Source organism: Typopeltis vanoorti, chromosome 2, assembly GCF_054136105.1.
Source record: "Typopeltis vanoorti isolate ZY-2024b chromosome 2, IOZ_Tvanoo_1.0, whole genome shotgun sequence".
NCBI lineage: Eukaryota > Metazoa > Arthropoda > Arachnida > Uropygi > Thelyphonidae > Typopeltis > Typopeltis vanoorti.
Window position 1 is genome coordinate 129,871,857 of NC_143550.1, and position 25,269 is coordinate 129,897,125.

The 25,269-nt window shown below is 35.4% G+C and overlaps 1 protein-coding gene across 2 annotated transcripts in view; it reads left to right on the plus strand.

The window, feature by feature from the left end:
* Positions 1–25,269, plus strand: part of Cdep (Chondrocyte-derived ezrin-like domain containing protein) — a 741,059-nt gene that overhangs the window by 69,630 nt on the left and 646,160 nt on the right. For both annotated transcript variants that reach the window (XM_090413128.1, XM_090413137.1), the window contains exons 4-5: positions 2,952–3,041; positions 8,714–8,915. In XM_090413128.1, the coding sequence (XP_090269254.1) occupies positions 8,760–8,915 (156 nt within the window). In that variant the 5' untranslated portion in view covers positions 2,952–3,041; positions 8,714–8,759. The remainder of the gene's footprint in view (positions 1–2,951; positions 3,042–8,713; positions 8,916–25,269) is intronic.

Consider the following 25,269-nt stretch of genomic DNA (forward strand, 5'->3'; position numbering starts at 1 on the left):
ATATAAGATCTGATCATGTTGGAGTCTACAAGTAACAGACTGATTTGGAGGAAAATTGTAGATAGGAAGTTAGTAATGATATAAATTTTTCATGTAGTGCTATCATATCCTGTACATCCCTTGAGGGTGCATGGCAGAAATTTGATGATGATGATGATATTTCTCTCTTCCAAGGCACTTTTTACTGTATCAAGCCACCTTTATCTTGCTCTTGTTATGGGTCTTTTTTCTGTTCCTACTGGGCAGATAACACTTGTTTTGCTAATCTTTCCTCTCCCATTCTGTTTAAGTGATCATACCACCTGAGATTAGCTCTGTTAATGCATTCTTGGATGCCGACAATGTCAAGTTCTTTCCTAATATCCTTGTTTTTAACATGATATTGCTATTGATGTCATCTGTTCATGCCTCTAATCTTTCTGAGGACTCTCATATCTGCTCTCTCTAGGCTTTGGTCAAGTGTTTTATTTCTGACTCAGCTCTCACATCCCATAGGTTAAATCTGGTTTGAACACTGCATTGTATACAGCTAATTTAGTGGTTTGACTAATTTCTCTCTTATTCCCTATAAATTTATTCATTTGACTTCCTACCATACCAGCTTTGTTGATTCTGTTGTCTGTTTCCATATTTGATTAACCATCTTCACTAAAAATCCTGCCTAAGTAGCTGAAATGTTTTACTTGTTCTATAGTTCTCCAATCATAATGCAGTTGATATTTTCAATGCTTCTGCCTATTTTCATTGTCTTTGTCTTTTTAATGCTGACCTTCATGCCATGTCTATTACAACAGTTATTCAGTTTAGTCAGTGAATCTTGCAGACTTGTAGCAGATTTATTTAGATGTATCACATCATCTGCATAAAGCAAAAGAGCTGAGATTAACATCTCCAATTTTGATATCTGGTTTAATACCATTTTCTTTTATAATGTGATCCATGTAAATAATGAATAACAAAGGGGATAATGTACATCCTTGTCTCACACCAGATTTACCATTAAACCATCTTCCTGTACTTCAATTCTAACTGCTGACTTATAACTCAAATAAAGATATAAATAAAGTACTGCTTGATATAATGCCCCATTGACACCATATAAGTGTAGCGTTTTGAATAGCTTCTTTTTTGGCACCTTGTCATATGCTTTTACCACATCTACGAAACTTAAATACAGATCTTTGTTATATTCCCATGATTTCAAAACTATTTGTCATATAGTGAAAATCTGATCCTGACAGCCTCTATTTGGCCTGAATCCAGCTTGTTCTTCACTATGCTTTTCTTCCACAATCCTTTTCAACCATTTCTCAAGTATACTTGCATATATCTTACCAGGAACACTCAGTAGGGAAATACCTTTGTAATTCTCACTACTTAACTTGAAGTAGTCTTACTTCAGTTTTATTTCCCTTTTTATATATGGGTACTATGAGAGTTTTGCTCCAATCATCTGGAATTCCTCCCTCTGTCCAGGCCTTCTGAACTATGCAGTGCAGCCACTGTAGGACTTTTATACCTCCATTCTTGATATTTATTTTCTATGTTATTACCAAAACATTCCCATGATTTTTGTTTAGCTAGTTTTACACAGTATTAAGCTTTCTTAGATTTGTCTCTGAAGATCACAAAATGACTTATTTACGAGAAACTTTCTGTATGCTTTCTTCTTTTCCTTCACTTCCTGTTTATCATGGAGTTCTGAGTTTTCTATCCTTGCAGACAACCTCATCACATGCCTCTCTAGGTGAGTCACTGTTTTCTTCAGGACTTGCCTCTAAATATCCAAGATTTGGTTCCTATTTTGAAACTATTTAATTTTTTCTTGAATAATGATTGTGTATTTTTAGTCTACAGTTCACATCTGAGAGTTTCTCAACTTTAATTCGCTTTAAAACTTTCTTACATGTTCCTCTTTTCAAAAAGAATTCAATTTTATCATGCTTAAGATTAAATGGTGATCAGTTCCAATTTAAAATCCCCTGTACACTAGTGTCCTGCACCAGTGAGAAAACATCACTAAATTTTTTTATTTTTTTAAATTTTTTATTTTTTTGTTATTAAAGTTAACTCAATCACTAAACAGCTTCCTCCCACTGTAGACAATGTTCTGTATGTCGATGACCTCACAATGTACTGTCATTCTCGTAACATGAGAGTAATTGAAAGACAAACTTCAGCAAGCAATCGATCAAGTTTCTCTGTGGGCTCTTTGTAATGGGTTCACGTTTTCAACAGAAAAAAGTGTATGTGTATACTTTGGGTATTATGAATTGGTTATCCCTTGAGAGAGGAAAACCAAAGGCTGTGTGGAAAAATTGTGAGAGCTGTGGAGTGAAGACGATGAAGATTGGAAATATCACAGAGAATGGAATCTGAGAACAGACAGTGGCTAACAAGTGGAAAAGTCTTTTAAAAAAAGAGTGTTATTCGTCATTGAGGTCTCATTGAAAAATTAATATTCTGCAAAAACAGCTGTGTATAATATTCATTTTCTGATTTATTGCATGTTTACATTTCAGTATGAAATTTAAGCATTTATATTAATAGTGGTGGGTGGTAGATGGTGTTGGTGTAGTTGCAGTCAGCTGGTGATTGAATGGTGGAGACGGAGTTGTAGAGCAGGTGCCTTGCCCTCTGTGAGTTCTTGGACTCCCTGGAGGTGTCAAATAATAATAATGTATAATGAGGGAAGTTTCTGTAGATACTATAATCTGGCAGAAAAATCAGATATCTGTAATCAAATGCATATTTTTCAGCTTGCAGCCATCTAATTCAACCTCCTTGCATACTTGTTCTGAATCTTATAGTATAGATTGATTGTTATAGTATAGTCCTTAGTGAATATTATTTCAGATGTTGTTTGTACATTTCTTTACCAGTGATTATGTGAATCTGAAATACATGAAATTGTCCATATTTAACCTTTTATGTATTTTTATTTTAAATAGATTCAGCAATGAAATACTGTATTCATTGCCTTTGGGAGGGCCTCAAGATCTAAATGAGATGATTTGTCTAAGAATGGGGTGTACAGTTTGGTAAGTAGTTTTAATAATTTAAATCATGAAAAATCGCATAACACATCATCAAATTCCTGACATGTACCCTCAAGGGGTGTACAGGATATGATAGTACTACATGAAAAATTTACATCATTACTAACTTCCTATCTACAATTTTCCTCCAAAATCAGTCTGTTACTTGTGAAGACTCCAATAATATCATTATCAGATCTTATATTTCTATCGTCTAAGGAACATTGTAACGTATCAATCCACCTATATCTTGGTCTTCTTCTGGGTCATTTTCCTGCCAACCTGGCAGAGAACACTTGTTTTGCTAATCTTTCCTCGCCCATTCTGTTTAAGTGACCACACCACCTGAGATTAGCTCTGCTAATGCATTCCTGAATGCCGACAATGTCAAGTTCTTTCTTAATATCCTCGTTTTTAATATGAAATTGCATTGATGTCATCTGTTCACGCCTCTAATCTTTCTCAGGACTCTCATATCTTCTGTCTCTAGGCTTTGGTCAAGTGTTTTATTTCTGACTCAGCTCTCACATCCCATAGGTTAAAACTGGTTTGAACACTGTATTGTATACAGCTAATTCAGTGTTCCAACTAATTTCTCTCTTATTCCATATGAATTTATTCAATTGACTTCCTACCATACCAGCTTTGTTGATTCTATTGTCTATTTACATATTTAATTTACCATCTTCAGTAAAAATCGTGCCTAAGTAGCTGAAATGTTTTACTTGTTCCACAGGTTCCCCGTTCACAACACAATTGACATTTTCAACAATTCTACCTATTTTCATTGTCTTTGTCTTTTTAATGCTGACCTTCATACCATATCTATTACAACAGTTATTCAATTTAGTCAGGGATGCTTGCAAACTTGCAGCGGATTTATTTAGAAGTATAACATCGTCCGCATAAAGCAAAGAGTGACATTAACATCTCCAATTCTGATATCATGTTTAATACCACTTTCCTTCGTAATGTGATCCATATAGATAATGAATAACAGAGGTGATGATGTACATCATAACTGTAGCGTATTGAATAGCTTCTCTCTTGGGACCTTAAATACAGACCTTTGTTATATTCCCATGCTTTCTCAACTATTTGTCGTAAAGTGAAGATCTGATCCTGACAGCCTCTATTTGGCCTGAATCCAGCTTGTTCTTCACCAAGCTTTTCTTCCACAATTCTTCTCAAGTATGCTTGCATAGATCTTGCCAGGAACACTCAGTAGGGAAATACCTCTGAAATTCTCACATTGTTTTATTTCCTTTTTATATATGGGTACTATTAGAGCTCTACTCCAATCATCGGGAATTCGTCCCTCTGTACAGGTTTTTTGAACTATGCAGTGCAGCCACTGTAAGACTTTTATACCACCATATTTCAGCATTTCTGGTCGAATATCATCTACTCCTGCTGCCTTTCCACATTTCAAGCCTTTAATGGTTTTTTCTATTTCAAGTATGGATATATATTCCTGACTGCATGCCTGGTCAGTGGTTTTTACTACTGTGCTATCACTGCTTGTTTCATTTAGCAATTTTTCGAAGTAATTTCTCCATACTTCAAGAATATCTTTTTCTCCTGTTTTCATGTAACCTTTATCATCAATAAATCCTTTTATAGCACATTTTTCCTCCATTTCTAAGCTTCTTTAACAACCTCCAGAACATCTTACCACCTTCTTGATATTTATTTTCTATGTTCTTGCCAAAGTCCTCCCATGACTTTTGTTTAGCTAGTTTTACACAGTGTTTCGCTTTCTTACCTTTGTCTCTGTATTCTCTAAGAGCACAAGCTGACTTATTTGCCAGGAACTTTTGATATGCTTTCTTCTTTATCTTCAATGCCTCTTTAACTTCCTGTGTCCACCATGGAGTTCTGATTTTTCTATCCTTGCAGACAACCTCACCACATGTCTCTCTGGCTGAATCAATCAGGGTTTTCTTCAAGGCTTGCCACTGAATCTCCAAAGTTTGTTTCCTGTTTCTCAAACTCTTTCATTTTTTATAATAATAATAATATTTGGTTGCAGATCAAGTGTTGATCAATTTTATTATTAAACTGAACCAACTAGTTTTGCCACACTTTAACTGTTGAAATCTTCAAGGTACATTATAAGTTTAAACAATCTCACAATTATGCATAACTGCAAAACTGACAAAATTAACTGAAAAAACTGACTAGAATAATTACAAATAGGATAGTATCGAACGTGAGTGAGACATGTATCGCGTGTACAATGTTAGCTAGCTGTTGCTGAGGAACTTTCTGTAGTTTGTATTAAAGTTCATTTCTTTTGTTTTTAAAGATTTGATTAGGATTTTCCATATCTCTTTGAGTATTAGGCCTTGATTTCTGTTAAGGTTGACAGTAGAATGGGCGACTGTGGCTGCTTCTTTGAAAATTCTTGAATGGTAATCGTCCTCTAAGTAAGGGGAACAACTTTTGTCCCACTCGATGACATGGTTAGTTGTAGAGAAATGAGACGATAGGCCAGAAATGCCCTGTCTATTGTTTTTGACATAGCCAATGTGCTATTTTTGTCTGATTTCAAAGCTTCTCGAAGTCTGTTCGATGTAACTAGAGCCACACGAGCATGGAATATTATAAACTCCAGCATATTTATAGAAAGGGTGGTTATCTTTAGGAGATCTTAGTAGTTTACGAATAGATTCTATTGGTTTAAATGTTATTCTTATTTTGTGTTGTTTGAGGAGGCTGGCGAGCTTGTAGGAGATGCCACTTACAAATGGAATTGTAATAGTTTTTATATATTGAATATCTTCTTGTCCTTTTTGTGGTGGTTCAGAGAAAAAGACTTTATTGACTAGTCTTCTTGGATAGCCATTCAAGTACAGATTGTTGGAAATTAATGTTAACTCATGTTGAAGGGTCTCGTTGTCTGTTGTGATGCGAATTGCTCTCTTCTTTAACATGTGTACAATGCTGAGTTTATGTGAGATGTGGTGAGAGGAGCTGAAATGTAGGTAGCGACCTGTATTGGTCGTTTTTCTGTACACCGATAGATTTACTGCCATCAATTTGTTTTTTGATTAAGATGTCTAAAAACGGTAATTGGTTTTCTCTTTCTAGTTCCAGAGTGAATTTGATAGAACGATGGAAGGAGTTGATCTTTTTGAGATAATCATATAGGTCATCTTTGTTATTGTTCCATACGATGAAGATATCGTCCACATATCTGAACCAAATTTTAGATTTTGGAATAATTTGGGATAGGATTTTGTTTTCTAAGTCTTCCATAAAGAGGTCAGCACATGAAGGTGAGAGTGGGCTCCCCATCAACGCTAAGCCTGTTAATAGATCTTATTTTTCCAAGAAAAGTAGTTGGAGTTTAGGCAGTGAGCAAACAATGAGGTTATATCTTGTGGGAACAAGGTACTTAAGATGTCAGTGACCTCCACTACAGGAACGTTTGTAAAGAGAGAGGTGACATCTAAGCTTGCTAGAAGATCATTATCTGATATGTTGATGTTTTTTAGCTTTTCCACAAACTGTCTGGAGTTTTTAATGTAACTCTCTGAGTTGTGGATGTGTTGTTGTAAGAGTTTCGAGAGATGTTTTGACAATAAGTAGGTAGGAGAGTTGATTGCATCAACGATTGGGCGTAACGGAATACCATCTTTATGCACTTTTGAAACACCATAGTCTTGGAGTTAAAGGATGCATCGATTTAGTTGTTTAATCAAGTCTGTTGGACAGTTGGATAAATTGCATAGTAGTTCATTGGTATCATTGTGGTTTTTTAATGTCGGATCTTTTGTTAAGACTGTATATGGACAAGTCAGATAGTAGATGGTTGACTTTGTCCTCGTAGTCTTTTGAGTTCAGTATTGCAGTACTGTTTCCTTTATCTGCTTTAAGTATTATGATGTCTTTGTTGTTTTTTAATCCACGAATAGTAGTTTTATCTAGTGATGAAAAGTTTTGTTTTGACTTTGACCCTTAAGCACCCCACATTTTATGACATATTATGTAAGCTTCTTATAATTTTTAAATGTTGTTTCATGTATTGAAGTAATCTGCTCAGAACATATTAAGAGTATATCTAGCTAGAATATGCAAACTTCCAGGCCCACAGCCTTATCATTGGTCAGTGAGTTGAAATTTATATACTGCCATTAGAAACAAACTGGACATGACTTCAGGTATCCCAACCTTTTTATATGTAAGCTGTAAAAAGTTTATGAAATGTCAACACTGTTACAAAAATTATACATAAGTGCATGTCAGTTCTATTTTCACAGACCTTAGTATCATGTATTCAAGGCCAACTTTGGCTGTGATTACAGATGCTACTCTCTTGGGTTGACATTTCTGTCAAATGTTAGGTTTAAGGACATGCAGATATCTAACCTCTAATTACTTCTTTAAAATGGCAGTTACATTCCAGTAGTTGTGAGTTGGATTGGAAGCTGCCAAAGCAATGATACCAAGAGGCAAACGGGGAAAAATACCTGGATACCATACCCGAAAGATCACAATATTGATTCAATGAATACAGAAAGAGTCAATATCAACGAACAGTTCAGAATTAATAAAACTGATTAATCCAGAAAGAAATTAATGGATATAATACACAAAATAGAGCAGGAAATTTGGAAGTGCAATTAAGAGAAATTGACAGAGCTTTGCAGGACGTGGACCAGGCCCGGCTGGTGGTGTTTGTGAAGTGTGCAATATACACAGGCGCCGCAGAAGAAAAGGCGCCTAAAAGATGTCAAAAGAGTTTAAACGAACAACGAATGATACAAAATGGTATATATAATTATGAATGTACGTCGTCTTCCATTCGGGCCCCTTCAGATCTTCCCGGAAATGAACAAATAAATTCTGAAATTGTATCCTGGACCCGATTATATCACTGTAATTTTTTATTAAAATTTACAAAAATATACATAAAATAGTTCTTCTTTATTTTTTGATGTATCATAAATCAACTTATGATTAATTGTTGAGTTCCGTGTAAAAAAATTTGTATAAGCAGGACTAATCTGTAGGTAACATTATACTGTAAAGCAGTTTTCATTTGTTTTTCATTTCCTGTTTGTTTTATTCACACTTTATTCAAAAAAAACTTTTTTGGAAAGCCACTGAACATTAATTGCACACACAAGAAAAATACTAGGTTCTGACCTGGACCCAAGAAAAGATAGCCAACACTGGAACATTATTAGAATCCTAGACAACAATATCAAAGAAGAGAACCAACAGAAAACAAACTTCATCATAATGCTGAGAAAAAAGCTCTTACAGATCAAGAAATTGCAAACACACACTGGCAAAAACCTTATCAAACACCTCAATAAACTCGCAAGTAAAATACTAAAACAAGCAAGAACATACTACCAATCTAATGACATCTTCTCCGAAGAATTTACACTAAGTGAGCTAAATTCATCAATCGAGAAAACTGCACCTAATAAATCTCTTGGTAATGATCTTATCTTTGGTCATATGGTCAAACACCTTGGCAGAAATGTTTTTTTTTTTTTTTTCCCCTTTGTAAACATGTCAAAAATAATCAATTTCTTATTACTCAAATTATTTATTTGGTTGATTAGAAATGAATTTATTTTAATTTTTTAGATAAGTTTGTTTTAAATTTTGGTTGGTGTGTGCTTTTTATGGGTTCTGTATACTTTTATTTTTTGAAGGACTAGTAAACTTCATTGATGAAGATCCAGAGAAAAGGTAAGGAGGATGTCATTGCATGTTGCAGGGACGTTGCCACATTCTCAAAGTAGTCCAAGTGGCATGGAAGCCCATTCTTCATCACCAGAAGCATGCAGATCAGTCAAAATGATGTCTGTCCAAGTCCATATGTTAGATGACTCTGTTGTTTCCTTCCAAATTCAGGTAAAGTGACTAATTCAGTATGTAAATTTGACTTTTATTTAACATAGCTAGTTTTATTTTATTTTTTAATGCCACTTATGATATAGTAATGATTATTAGACACATATTCACAAGAATAAAGAATAATTTTATTATTGCAAATATTTTGGCTTGAAATTAATAGGCCATTAAATTAGTACATCAGCATAATCACAAGGTGAGCTAAAACAAAGAACATTAGTGTTTTTTTACAGAGTTGAACTAAACTATGTGCCAGTGTCCCATCATGTGGGTGGTTAGAAAATAAATTGAGATTGCAATTGATACTAATCCTAAAATTAAAATAATTAACTTTGAAACATAATAATATAACACAGAAATTAGATAAATAAAATGATTGAATCACATGTCATTTTGGGGGACTGCTATATACAAATAGAGACCACTATGGTGTGTGTGTGTGTGTGTGTGTGTGTGTGTGTGTGTGTGTGTGTGTGTGTGTGTGTGTGTGTGTGTAGCATCAGCAAATTAGTACAGCGAGTGATTATTATGGCGATATAGACTGGAAAGAGGAAAGATCGCATGGCAGGAGGTAAATGGAATTTATACACCTACTAAGAGATAATTACTTGAAGCCACATGCGATGGAAGGGACTCTGGGTGTGAGACTAATTTGACCTGGTCATAGGATCAAAAGAACTACCCATAACCACGGTGGCCACATTGCCTCTGATTGGCAAAATTGACCATGATGTTTGACCTGGAAGATTGTAAAACATGAGGAATATTCTGTCATGAAGGGGAATATGTGGAACTACAAGGTAGGTGATTGTGACAAGCATAGGAGGAAGCTTGAATCTGTGCTATGGCATAAAACCCTGCAAGGGAAGGATGTTAATAGTGCATGGGAAACAGTTAAGGGGAATCTGGAGAAAGCAATATTAAATTGTATACCTAAGGTAAGGAGGATTAATCAGATAGGAGTTAAATGGATGAGTAATATCATTAAGCATGAACTACAGAAGAAGAAGAACTACAGAAGAAGAAAATGCTGTGCAGGGTATTTAAGGAAAAAGGTCACCAACAAACTCATGGTTCAATGGTACAAGGTTCGGGCAAGAAAGGTGATCAGCGTGGTAAGGAAGGCAAAATCAGAGTGCTAGCTTCTTCTTGTACTCTGATTTTGCCTTCCTTACCACAAAGGAAATCCCAAAGAGTTCTTTCATTATGTGGTAAGTAAGAGGAAGAATGACTATGGAAGATTAATCTTAATGGAATTAGATGAGATATCAGCTTGGATTTTACGAGAATGTGTAAGGAAACTGGCAATGCTCTGACTACGCTCTTTAATTTAAGTCTCAGATCTGGTAGAGTTCCAAGTGAGTGGAAAGAGGACAGAATAATTCCCTTGCATAAAGGTGGTTCTAAGACCGCAGTAACACATTTTAGACCAATCAGTATCTCAGAAGTTGTGGTAAAAGTACTGGAAAAATTGGTCAAAAAGGACAACTTAAGAATGGGTGGATAAGAATATGATACTGTATGAGGGGTAACATAGCTTTGTTAAGGGTTGGTCATGTCATGCCTTGGCAATTTACTAACTTTTTATAAAAGAGTGACAGCTGAGTTTAGATAAAGGAAATGGTTATACAATGATTCTGTCATATTTTGCAAAGGCATTTGACAGAATACCACATGGAGCTCTGTTATTACACAAATTAGAACAGATGGGGATGAATATGAAGTGATTATGTGGATAAGAGGGTGGCTGCTGGACAGATATCAAAAGGTGGTATATGGAGGAGCACAATCCAGCCGAAAGCGGTTGACTAGTGGTATGCCGCAACATTCAGTGCTAGGACCACTACTGTTTAATTTGTGTGTAAATGGTATAGGAAATAACCTGAAAGGAAATATTGTTTTTTGTCGATTGGTAGGATCATTGTTAGTTAATGTAGTTAGTCAAGTCATAGTCAACAAGTTAACTATGACCCTACCAATCAAATAAAAAAGAAAATGGAGAAGCTACTTAAATCAGCCCGAAGTTTGACTTCGGGCCATATGTCACCATATGGCCCGAAGTCAAACCTTGGGGCTGTCTGTACCTTCGATAGTCGAAGGTATAGACAGCCTCAGTTATCACCTAGCCAAGAAGCCAGTGTCAATACTCAAGGAGTAGGTAGGTCATTCCCTCTCCTATATTAAAAACACACAACACTTTGTAAACAAAATCAAAGACATCACACTGGAAAAAGATGATTTATTAGTCAGTTTGACATCTATGCCCGCTTCACAAATGTCCCAATCAATGACACAGTCCTTCTATTACAGGACAAATTCCCTCCTGATATCACAGCGCTCTTTGCACATGTAGTACATTCTGGCTTTTAGTATGTGAGCTCACCATTACCCCCCCCCCCCCCCCCATTGCTAACTTTTACATGGAACATTTTGAGCCAAGTTCTCTAGATTACTCTCGTTTAAAACCCAAAGTCTTGCTTAGATATGCTGACAGTGTTTTCGCTATCTGGTCCCATGACCACCAGATATTAGACACTTTCCTCAACCACCTAAACCAGCAATGGCAAACCTATGACACGTGTGTCAGCACTGACACACACTTGAGGGTTTCAGGTGACACACTTTGGATGTTGAAAGATGTTGGTATTCTGATGAAAAAACTGCGATAAATTGTGTAAGATCGCTCTCAGTTAAGGCGAAGTTATGTTTCGGTTCATTGAAAGAATTATATTTTATAGTTAGCCTATTTCTATTTTATTTTGTAACTAGCCAGCTTATTTCTATTTTATTTTGTAACTAGCCTATAAACAACGAGTGTTTTAAGTTTACGTTTTCTTTCTTAATCATTATAATTTCTGCATAGTCATATGATATTATAAAAATTTATAAAAATTATTATCAATATTATACGATACAAACTTATAAATACATGCTTTATATGTTATAAAATTAAAGTTTTCATTTGACTTCTGTGTGAAATTCGTTCATGCATGCATGCATGCCAAGTCTCTCGACTGAGTAATATAAGTTCTAAATATATTTGAAACCACTTTAACAGAAAATATAATTCGCAGCATTAAATATTGAATTTATTTGAGTAAAAAATGAAAACATTTTTATAGTTGCAATAAATTCAGTAAATTTTGTTAAATAATGCAAATGGTAACAACTTACGATGATGTCGCAACAAAACCTACTAAATAGCTGCTATTTAGTAGCATGATAGAGAGTAAAACATAACAAGGTTGCTACGAACGTATCAGTAATAAATCTGGCAACCCTGCTGAAAGAATTAGTAGTCTTGCGTGGTCTGCCACTTAAGTAATTTGAGTTGCAGGTGTATAATTCATTTCCAGTAATTGTTAGTTCTTATTAATTATTACTGCTTAATTACCGCTGTATATAATTGTGCTCTTTTTTTAATTTGTGAACCCTTTTACAATGGCAGCTAGCACTAATAAAAAACTAAAATTATCACAGAAAGGAAGTGGAAGAAATGTCCAAGATGCCTGGACTGAACAATATGGTGTTATTGATAGAGGCAATAAAGTTCTCTGTGAATTGTGGTGAGCTATCTGTGAGTAGAATTTAGAATGTAAGAAGACATTTTGAAACTAAGCACAAATGGCTCTTAGAAAAAACTTTTGAAGAACGCAAAGAATACATATCGCAACATCTAAAACTGGCTGAATCACAATCAGGGACTTTAATTAAATTTGTTTCAGGACCTTCAAATTTAGTAGCTGCAAGTTACAGTATTTCACATACTATTGTTGAACATGGGAAACCACTTAGTGATGGTGATTATATTAAAGAAGCTTTCGTAAAGTGTGCACCATTTTTATTTGAGGACTTTCATAATAAGGATGCTATTGTAAAGTGCATGAAAGAGTTACCATTAAGTAGGAATTCTATTAAAGACAGAGTTATATCAATGAATGCTGGTATAGAAAATCAAATACCACAAGACTTGAACTCATGCCATTGTTTTTCCATTTGTTTCGACGAAACTACAGATATTACGTTATCAGCTCGATTGGCTATTATTGCAAGGTATGTTCACGGTGATTCTCTGCACGAGGAATTGATAAAGTTAGAAAATTTACCTCAAAACATGACAGGTAAAGACATATGCTACTGTGTTGTTAAAGTGTTCCATGAGAAACAGATTTATCGAAGATATTTTTGATTACTACTAATGGCACGCCTGATATGGTTGGCCGTAATGTTGGTTTTATGAAACAATTTACAGAATATGTTGGTCATCATACCCTGGTTTGTTTCCATTTATTATACATCAGGAGACACTGTGTGCGAAATCAGGCTTAAAGGATTTGGATGATGTGATGAGAATTGTGACACAGGTAACTAATTTTATTGCTGCCAGGGCTTTAAACAAACGAGAATTTAATTCACTTTTAAGCGAAGTTGAATCAGTGTACAATGTATCACTGATGTTGAATCACTGTACAATATTCGATGGTTATGTCGTGGCCAAGTACTAGAACGGTTTGTTGAATGTTTAAATGAAATGAAATTATATTTAAATATGAAGGGCATGGAGCACGAATTTTCTCAGTTGAACGATTCTGCTTGACCTAGTAAACTGATGTTTTTCATATTTTCATTGCACCTGAATGAACTTAATATACAATTGCAAGGTTTCGGAAAATCTGTCAATGTTATGTTTGCCACGATCAAGAGCTTTGAGAATAAACTCAAAATATTTCAACGTGATTTAGAAAATAACAATTTTAAGTATTTCCCAAGAGTGAAAATTTTTTTAATGAAACCAGCCCCAAAAATCGTGAACCACATATCAACCAATCTATCGAGGTTCTAAAGCCAGTAACTGAGCCGTTTTCTTCTAGATTTGAGCAATTTCGAATGTTGGAACAAGCAATCCAATTCATAAAGTATCCTGATGAAACAGAATTTATGGATCTTAAATTAGATGGCTTTGAGTGGTTGGATTCAAAAGATCTAGAAATGCAACTAGCCAACTTCCAGTGTAATCCTATCTGGAAAAGAAAGTTTATTGCTCTTAGAAATGAATTAGAGGAACTTGAGCGGGAATGTCTGCATGATACCACGCGTAAAAATTCAGACTGTGAAATTCTAAGCATGTGGAATAGCCTTCCTGAAAACTTTCATGCTCTTAAAATCTTTGCTAAAACTCTTCTAACAATTTTCTCTTCTACATACTCTTATGAAACTATTTTCTGCCTTAAATAATATCAAATCGAAAGGGAGAAATAGATTGAGCAATGATTTGAGCGCTGCCTGTGTAGCATTAAAATGTACACACTATAGCCCTTCTATAAAGCAACTTTCTACCAGTACTCAGCAACAGAAAAGTCATTAAATGTAATGTAAGTTTGTAATTTCACTTTATTAAATTAATTGTATAATATGAATTCATAGATTTTATATCAATGTCTATTAAATAAATAGCCTAATATGATACGTATAAGTCACCGTCTATGATTATGTAGTTAAATTTATAATGCATGTATGCAAGTGGCACATCAACGTCAATATTTTTAAAAAAAAAAAAAAAGATGCTTGACACACCTGGGTAAAGAGGTTCGCCATCACTGACCTAAACAAACAACAGAAACGCATATAGTTCACAATTGAGATTGAAAAGCAGAACGCACTTCCGTTTCTAGATACACTTGTCACACGCCTGGCAGTCTTTCCTTCACCGTTTACTAGAAACTGACACATACTGGCCAATACATACACATAAACTCCTACCACCACTCAAGACAAAAACTACGGGTCATTAATACACTAAAAAAACAGTGCTTTGAAGATTTGCTCCAATGAATAAGCACTTAAATATGAATTAAAAGTTATCAGCAATACCTTTCCAAAAAGTGGTTACAGCCAAAATACTATCAACAAAATTCTGTACAAGACCTCACTTAAAAAACAAAAATAAACAAGACTACAATAAAACTGTAACCATTCCATATTAAAGGGATATCAGACCAAATAAACAGAATACTACAAAAATACAACTGTAAAGCCACCTTTAAACCTCCTGCAAAATTAAAGAACGTACTCAATTTATCCAAAGGATCCACTCCCTCCGATGGCCCACCCTGCAGATACCGTATTCATTGCACCTATAATTTCCCCTATATAAGGGAAACAGGGTGCACAATTCCTATCAGAAAAAAAGGAACATAAACATCACATTACATATAACTATAGTGAAGCTAGTCTTTCTGATCATACCCTGAACACTTTACATAGAATTGACTTGAAGAGCACCTATTGTTTACATCACACCAAAACATGTTGGAAGTTTTTCCCCCCCACTTGGTTAGACTATAAATTATATATTTAGTTTAATCCTTTATTCAAGTGTAATCAAACAAAGTTTGCGCCTGAAGTATCTTCAGGACTGGTGCAACTTGTAGTAAAGGTGGACAAAGCTTACATCACTTGCCTTAGTATCCCATAATGCAAAGCACATCTCCTTGCAGACATGCATAATGCTGTGTATTATGGGAAGGGCCACTACCCAGACTGGTTTCGACCTTTATCGAGATGAAAAAAGTAAAGGGTTTCTCATCATAGGCCTAGATTAGTTTGTATAGGAGTGCAAGAGAGCCTGATAGTATTAGGAGAAAGAAAAGACAGATAGATAGAGAAAAGGCCTCAGCTCTTTTATATCATCATATAGTCAAAGGCTATCGGTTTTCCTTTTTCACCAATCTCATATAGATGAACAATCAAAAAACCAATTGAAACTAAATATAAAAAGAATACAAACATTAAAAAGAATACAAAATAATAGGAACTTCTCAAAACCACACATCAATATTGACAAAGTTGTTATCAACAAATCTTATATACTTTCAGATGTAGAAAAAAGCATCCTTAATAAAGGTCTAAACTTTATTCCTTCCTCAAAATTTATACCAAAGGAGACACTACTTACAAAAATAGAAAAAGCTACTTCTTTTCTCCCTCCACAAGATGCAAAACTTCTATGTATTGAATCAATCTTTATTATCAATAACGCAAAACCACTTGCAGATAACGTTACTTCAACAGAAAGCAAAGCTATTAAAAGTTTAAAAAACAACAGAGATATAATTATCCTTCTTGCGGATGAAGGCAATGCAACAGTCATCCTCAACTCTGAAGTTTACCAGAATAAAAATGCTTGAATTACTACATAATGATACCTACTCAATACTCAAGAGAGATCCAACTCGTGAACTTCAAAATCGTACAAACAACTGAATTATCCCGAAACGTTCGCTTATCTCTACGCTCTCTCCATCCGTTAATTTCTCGCATATATGGTGTTCCTAAAATCCATAAAGAGAACACCCCACTATGCCCAATTGTAGAAGGTATCAATTCTCCGACATACAACCTTTCAACATATCTTGCCAAATACCTAAAAGGTTTTTCAGGCAAGTCACCATCCTTTATCAAGAACACTACAGAATTTGTTACATACATCAAGGATATTACAGTTAATGAAGATCAAATCATGGCTAGCTTGGACATAACTTCCCTGTTCACTAATGTCCCAACAGATGAAGTCCTAACATTACTCAAGGACAAGTTATCCAAAAAAATGTTAGCCTTGCTTACACATTACATCAGGTCCGGTTACTTCAAATTTCAAGATACTATATACAAGCAAAATCACGGACTGGCTATGGGTAATCCTTTATCCCCTGTACTCGCAAATATTTACTTAGAGGATTTTGAAACCAAGGCTATCTCTTCCTTTATTTTAACACCTAAAGTTTGGAAATGCTATGTAGATGATGTCTTCATTATTTGGAGCCACGGACATGATTTCCCTTATGGTTTTCCTCGAGCATCTCAATAGCTGACATCAAAGTATTAAGTTTACTGCCAAGCTTGAAACAGATAATTCCTTGCCTTTTCTTGATGTCAAACTGACTCACTCTTCTGGTAAACTCAAAATATCGATATATAGAAAGCCCACACATACCAACAGATATCTGCATAGTCAGTCCCATCACTTCCCTCCTCATTAGCTTGGAATAATTCCCACCTTGGGACATAGAGTCCGTTCACTTCTGGATGACCCAAATGAACTTCTTACAGAAATAAACCATCTCAAAACTTCTTTCGAAGTTAATGGATATTCCAAGAGAATCGTTGAAAGATTCCTTCTTAATCCTCCTAGACATCACTCAGAAGAAACAAATAGATTCAAAGGCAATATATCTATTCCTTACATAAGTACAGTTTCACATAAATTAGTAAAGGTTCTAAGAAAATACAACATCAGAACCTTGTTCACTCCACTTCCAAAGATCTGTTTCTTAATAAGCCATCCAAAACCTTGTCATCATCAACTCAAATACCCTGGTGTATATAAAATATTGTGTGATTCTGATATTCCTTATTTTGGGCAGACAGACAAATCTGTTGAATTGCATATGGAAGAACACATGAGGGACATCACTTACAAGAGAAAGCGAGCCAGTGCATTATCAAGTCATATCCTTTTCTCGGCTAATCCTAACGATGAAAACCAAAGTCACAAAGTCTGCTGGGAAAAATCTACTAACATCTTCCGTTGCAATGATGAACTAGAGAGAAAAATCATGGAATCTAGAGAAATCATTTTCAATCCGTTCATGTAAATAATAACTTGAGCTACAACCTCCCAGATTGTCATTCAGCTGTAATCATATATTGGCGTTCACGAGATGCTACTAGCATGCACTTTCCCAACAATACAACTAACGAAAGAACAGCTTTAAATACAACCACAACGATTTAATGTCAATTATGTATAGAGACTCTATTTGTTCATAGTTTATTTAAGCTTCAGTGTTTTAGTGTTTTTTATTTCTTTTATAATGTCACCTGATGAAGGATGTTACAAGCCGAAACTAGTCGTGTTTTTATATTAAAACCTTTTTACTTAAATCTCAGTTCTAGTCATTCAATTCTTTATAAAAATATGTATGTTAACCGAGTTAATGATCATTCTTTCATGTATGTATATATATATATATTAATTTTTACTGTAAACAATTATATTATATACAATAGTTACAATTCTGTATGTTGTCTCTAAGAAGATCTGACATTCATATTTTCTATAGAATTAGAATTAGTAAATTTTAATATTCTTATGTCTAACTCTCAAATTCTGACTAAATACAGAGAATAACTATGTGGTCATTCATAAAATTACATAATATGAGCTCAAAGAAAATGTTATCTTTCACTCTGTTTTTCTCAGTGAAATTCAATTCTAAAAGAATAAGATTAAATGCCATACAAAAATCTTTATATAGTATTCAGCTACAAGTTCTATAGTTGCTCTTGACAATATGGAGACTTCCTATGCAACATTTATACCACCAGTCTTTTTCTTTATCCTTTATTTTATTTATTGTTTCTACTCATTCATTCATCCATTCATTCAAATGTATCTATCTAGTTTCTTAATCACAAGAAAAGAAGTTAAGGATATCACTTGATTATTATACTTGCATGCATCTTCTTTTAATAAGCAAATTTCCTTCAACGCATCTTTCTGAAGTACGAAGAGTAATTGTTCAGACAGTAGGAATACGTTTGAGCAGTTCTACATGCACTTCCTATAAAAGGAAATTTACTGCAGATTCTATCTTGTTCCATGGAACATATACCACTTACTTTTCATTAAGCACCGATATAATTTTCTCACTAATCTATGAAAGCTTGATACATTATACTGTCCTCCAATATTAACTTCACAGTTCCTCATTAGATAAAGGAGAGTAGATAAAGATGCATATAACAACTTTTCTGAGATCACAGAAATTAACTTAATTTTATTTCTCCTTTCATTTTCCAATTCCCTTCTCCTGCTTACCTGTTTGCTGTCTTAGTATTACCCAGCAACAACCATTCTGAAATCTCACAATTAATATGCGTGCTCATTACCAAAATTCAAAGCGAAACTCTAGTGACAGCATGACTTCCAACACTACATCATGTGAACGTTATTAATAGGGTATGGTATAAGAACACTACTGTAAACAAACATACAATAATATACATGCAATATTATTTCTCTGTAAATCCCTAAAGTTTACAGCCTATGGTAAGCAAGTAGACTACTGCTACGGCCACTGTTTAACCACCTGGCAGTTCTGGTAATACTAAGTGTATAATTGCATTTATAAATGCAAACAATGTATATATTTTTGGATTATTTTATTACTTTTGAAATTTTCTCAGCATGTACAGTATAATACTATAAAAAATGAACATTAGTATGGTTTTGCGATATTTTATAGGTGTACATGATAGATTACATTATTCTTATTACTAACCTCCTATCAACAGTTTTCCTTCAAATTAATCTGGCATTAGTTTTGCTAACAAGGCCAGCCATTTCCATGTACTTTACAATATCTTCTATCCTAATTTATGCTCATGCACAGACTTACACTTTTACTGTGTAGGCATTTGTAACTGAAATCCTACAGAATAGGTTGGTTACTCCTTATTCCTGAAGGTATGTCTGTAGAAGCATGTGTTCGTGGGGCTGGTTTGCCTGTTCTGGGGGACGAAAAACCTGAGTTTCCGGGTGGAAAAACCCTCTACCTCTGTATGATACCAACTAACTCACATTTAGTCGAAAGAGACCAGATAAAGATTCCTCACGTCACTGATGGGAATCAAACCCATGTCTTTCTGACCAAAGGGCTTCATCTATACTGACTGAGTTATGGAGGCTCTACAATATCTATCTAGTTATCTCTCTAATTCTGTTATTTATAATTCTATCCTGTTTGGTTATGTGGAACATTCTTCTCTCTAAGGTTCTTTGGACTACATATTTTTTTTTTTAGCCCCATGCTCATGTCTTGCTTTCATATAAACACTGAAATGAAGCACATATTAAATAGCTTTCTTTTCAAACATACATACAGGTAAATTTCCTAACAGATGATCTTCATGGAGCCAAAATGATTTATTTCCTAGTTTGATTTCTCTGTTTCCTTATCTTGTTTTTCCTTAATGCTAACTAATTTTGTAGCAAGGCTTATACGTTGGTCATACATAACTGGTAATTAACTTAAGGAATTTACAACGCATAAAATGGATATTAATTAAAGGAAACTTTAATGAATACCTTCAATATTTCAACCACATCACGTTGCCATCTTCAGGAACATATGAATATGGTATGTGCACGCAGGCACTAACAGAGACAAATGAGGAAGAAGGGCAAGAAACTAATATTGTTCCTAAAGTCCTAATGTGCCCCTTAGCGAGCTAATTGGGCCGTTGGGCTGAAGTTCTCACGATGCAAGTCTCCCAAATTTGGGGCAGTCTTATGCACCCAAGTTTGTTGAGGTTTGGAAAATTTTTTAGAGCTGCTGATGATTCCATGAATAATCTTTCGTACTTGAACTTGCTGTGGTGTATTATTTTAGTTTTCTTCCAACGAATTCTATGGCGGGTATCTATGGCATGGTCTGCAAGCCCAGAGTGGCTGTACTGGTGAAACCGAATGTAGTCTTTGTGTTCTGAAATCCTGATATTCGCTGCCCTACCTGTTTAGCCAAAGTAGGACAATTTACAGCTGCAAGGGACCTGGTATACTCCAAGTAGGTCTAGGGGAAGTGGTTGGTCTTTGATAGAGCAGATAAAGGATGCCAACTTTTTATATGGTCTATAATAAGAACTTAGGTCATATTTTTTGAGGATATTGGTTATTTTCTCAGAGGTGCCCCGGATCTAGCGGATGGTGATAGATTTAGTGTAATCTTTATTGTGAAGGGGGAAGGGGTAGGGGGTTGTGGTTTACTGGTTTTAGTATTTTTTGGAGTTTTTGGGGGTTATAGCCATTGGCTAAGAAAGTGAAAGTGTTAAGGATGTGGTTTAGTTCAGTGGTTAGGGCATTGTCATATGAGCAGATTAATTTTGCCCTGTTATATAGTGTTTTAATAACCCAATATTGTTGTGTGTGTGTGTGGGGGGGGTTTGCTGGTGATTGTATCTGCCTGTATGGGTGGGTTTCCTATAAACAGAGAAAACCAAAGATCCATTAAGCTGTCGAGTGATTAGAGTGTCTAGGAAGGGGAGGGTATTGTTTTCTTCTTTTTCAAAGGTGAACTGGACCCTGGGGATGTTGGTTGTTTAAGTGTGTTAGGAAGGAGTGGAGTGCATCTGAGCCATGTGGCCAAATAGCAAACACATCATTCACGTACCAAAGCCAAATAGTGGGTGTTTGTGGGGCAGAGTTTAAGGCTTCCTCTTCAAAGGTCTCCATAAAGAAGTTGGCCAAGGGTGGGGAAAGTGGTGAACCCATGGATGTCCCTCTATCTGTTTGTAGAATTTTCCTTGCCAAACAAAATAGCTTGAGTTCATTGTGAACTGAAATAGGGCTGAGATATCAGGCAGAAATTTGGTTTGGATGAACTCTAGAGTTTCCTTGAGTGGGACATTTGTGAATAGGGAGGAGACGTCAAAACTCACCAATGGAGTGAAAGGTTTTCTACACTGACTTTGAAGTGGGCTGAGTTTTTATGTGTGATGGTGTGTTGCCAGTATAGTGTGTGTGAGCACTTTGGCTAAATGTTTGGCTAATTTATATGTGGGGAAATCAATTCCATCCACTATGGGACGTAATGGCACATTTTGTTTATGTATTTTTGGAAGTCAGACCGGATGTAGCCGGTGTTCTCACCAAAGCAAGACCTCCAAAAACCAACTTATCCAAAGACGAATATGCAGCCCTACTAGAAATGAAGAAAAACAAAAATATAGTAATCACCAAAGCAGATAAGGGAAACGCCTCAACCAAAAGGACTACACAGGTAAGCTTAAGGCTTTATTATTAGACCGTACTACCTACCTCTCTATTGAATATAATCCTACCAGCTCTCAGATTAGAACCCTCCACAGACTCCTTAAGAAGGCCACTTCTTGGCCTGTGGAAGTTACTAACAAACTAAAATCTTCTAACTCTAGACTCCCTCCCCCCTTGATTATATGGACTTTATGGATTATATGGACCCCAGGGTCCATTTCACCTTGGTAAAGAAGAAAACAACACCCTCCCTTCCTAGACACTCTAATCACTCGGCAGCCTGATGGATCTTTGGTTTTCTCTGTTTATAGAAAACCTACCCATACAGGCAGATACATTCACCAGCAATCCTCTCCCCTCACAACAATATGGGGTTATTAAAACACTATATAACAGGGCAAAATTAATCTGCTCAGATGACGATGCCCTAACCACTGAACTAAACCACATCCTTAACACTTTCTTGGCCAATGGCTACAACCCCCCAAAAAATACTAAAACCAGTGAAACCCCCCCCCCCTTCACAATAAAGATTACACTAAATCTATCACCATCCCATACATCTAGGGCCTCTGAGAAAATAACCAATATCCTCAAAAAATATGACCTAACTTCTTGTTATAGACCATATAAAAAGTTGGCATCCCTTATCCGCTCTATCAAAGACCAACCACTTCCCCTAGACCTACCTGGAGTATACCAGGTCCCTTGCAGCTGTAAATTGTCCTACTTTGGCTAAACAGGTATGGCAGCAAATATCAGGATTTCAGAACACAAAGACTACATCCGGTTTCACCAGTAGAGCCACTCTGGGCTTGCAGACCATGCCATAGATACCCGCCATAGAATTCGTTGGAAGAAAACTAAAATAATACACTGCAGCAAGTTCAAGTACGAAAGATTATTCTGGAATCATGAGCAGCTCTAAAAAACGTTCCAAACCTCAACAAATTTGGGTGCGTGAGACTGCCCCAAATTTGGGAGGCTTGCATCATGAGAACTTCAGCCCAATGACCAAGACACAATTAACCCACTAGGGGGCACCATTAGGACTTTAGGAACAATACTAGTTTTTTGCCTTCTTCCTCATTTGCTTTTGTTAGTGCCTGCTTACACATACCATATTTGTATGTTCCTGAAGATTGCAACGTGACGTCGGAATATTGAAAGTATTCATTAAAGTTTCCTTTAATTAATATCCGTTTTATGTGTTAAATTCCTTAAGTTAATTACCAGTTAATGCTAGCTAATTGTCTGACATAGTCATTTGCAATTATAGTAGGATTATGTCAATTTCATAATATACAGTATGCTCCTGGACTTAATTCTTTACTGATTTGAGGACATGTCATAATTCTTCTATTATGATTAGTGGTTCAGTATCTTCCTCTAAATTCAATGAAGGATTTGTAGCTGTTTGTCTGTATTTTGACCATAATCTCTCTCTTAGTCTCCCTGCCAAATATGTACTTGCTTGTTTCAGTGATTTTTATTCTCTTCTAGTTTCAGTAAGTTCAAGTATATCCCAACTTTATTATCTGCACTGCCTCACACAACTCTTCTTTTTTTCTCTTTTCAGAGTTCTTACATAAGTACAAATGTTCACTTTCCTTATCATGGTGTTCTTCACAGATTCTATCTAGGTTTGAGTCAATTGCATGATTAGTCTGAAAAGTAGATATCATATTTGAGATATCATGTCAATTTTGGCCTGAGCTGCTATGGCTTCCAATTTTTGTGAACTCCATTTCTTTAAGGGGATATTTGGCCAGTCCTCCCACACTAACCAGAATCTTGGGATCCAGTCTGTTAGATATATTAAATACCTGGGAGAGAAGGCAGACTCTCATCTGAGTCTGCCTTCAGATGAAGGCAGACTCAGATGTCTGATTGCAGACTCTGAGTCTGCAATCAGATGAAAAGAAAAAGATTCACTTCTAACCCTTAAATACTTAATAGCAGTGGGTGAAAGGAGTAAAAAGAAAAGTAGAGACCATCCGGTAGATAATATAACAGATGTATATTACTACTGAAAAATACTATACTTAATTCTTTTTAAGACATTCTTACCTTTCTTTTTAGTATTGTTAGTTATTGTTATCTTGCTGAAAGCTGAATAGTGTTCACACATCCCTTGTACCCTGAACCAGCACAAAGACATTACTGTCAACAATAACGTAGTCAGTTGAATTTGTACATATCTTTATATTGAATGTAACTTTTCTTTTAGCTTTCAAGAATTCACTTGGAAAATAAAAAAAAATATACAAAATATTAATATTTATTAATCTGAAAACACACCCCAACTCAACATCACCAGAGTTAAAGATTGGTATTATCAGCATAAGAAGCCTGAATGGCTAAGAAATGGAGCTAGCTGAGGAATTAGAAGTACCAGATCGACATTATAGGGGTGACTGAAACCAAAAAGACAAAAACTGGCGAGATCTTTCTAAGCAATAAATACAAAATGTTATATTCAGGCAATGACAATCAAGGAAAAGGAGTAGCCATAGTATTCAACACAAAATACGAGGCTAATCTTCTTGAATGGCAGTCAGTCTCAAGTAGAGTAATGTGGGCAAATATGAGAATGGGGAACTGGACAATGAGACTTATTTGTGCCTATGGTCCCACAGAAGGTTCTACTAAGGTAGAATTGGAGGAATTTTTTGAGGCTTTAGAAAAAGCAACTGACACGATGAAAAAGGAAAAGTTGGTCCTTGTTGGGGATCTAAATAGCAGAGTAGGAAATGATTGTGAGACATACAAAAATATTTTGGAAAATTTGGAGAAAAGAGCAAAGCTAATAATAATGGCAAATATCTGTTGGATTTCTGCTCAGGACATGGACTGGTTATTACTAACACAATGTACCAACATAAAAATGTGCACAAATTCACATGGATAGAAGAGGCAAGGAATAAGAAAAGTCTCATTGACTATGTTATTGTTGATAGTGTTGTTTTCTCCCTGGTGCAGGTCACCAGAGTGTACAGAAGATTTGAAATTGGAAGCGATCACTATTTAGTCTTGAGTAGGATAAAATTGAATTTCATATTAAAAAGAATAACATGTAAGAAAGTTTTAAAGCGAATAAAAGTTGAGCAGCTCTCAGATGTGAACTGTAGACTAAAATACACAAAGATTATTGAAGAAAAAATGAAAGAGTTTGAGAACAGGAACCAAACTTTAGAGATTTAGTGGCAAGCTGTGAAGAAAACCTTGATTGATTCAGCCAGAGAGGCATGTGGTGAAGTTGTCTGCAAAGATAGAAAAATTAGAACTCCATGGTGGACACAGGAAGTTAAAGAGGCAGTGAAGGAAAAGAAGAAAGCATATCAAAAGTTCCTGGCAAATAAGTCAGCTTGTGCTCTTAGAGAATACAGAGACAAATGCAAGAATGCTAAACACTGTGTAAAACTAGCTAAACAAAAGTCATGGGAGGACTTTGGCAAGAATATAGAAAATAAATATCAAGAAGGTGGCAAAATATTGTGGAGGTTGTTGAAGAAGCTTAGG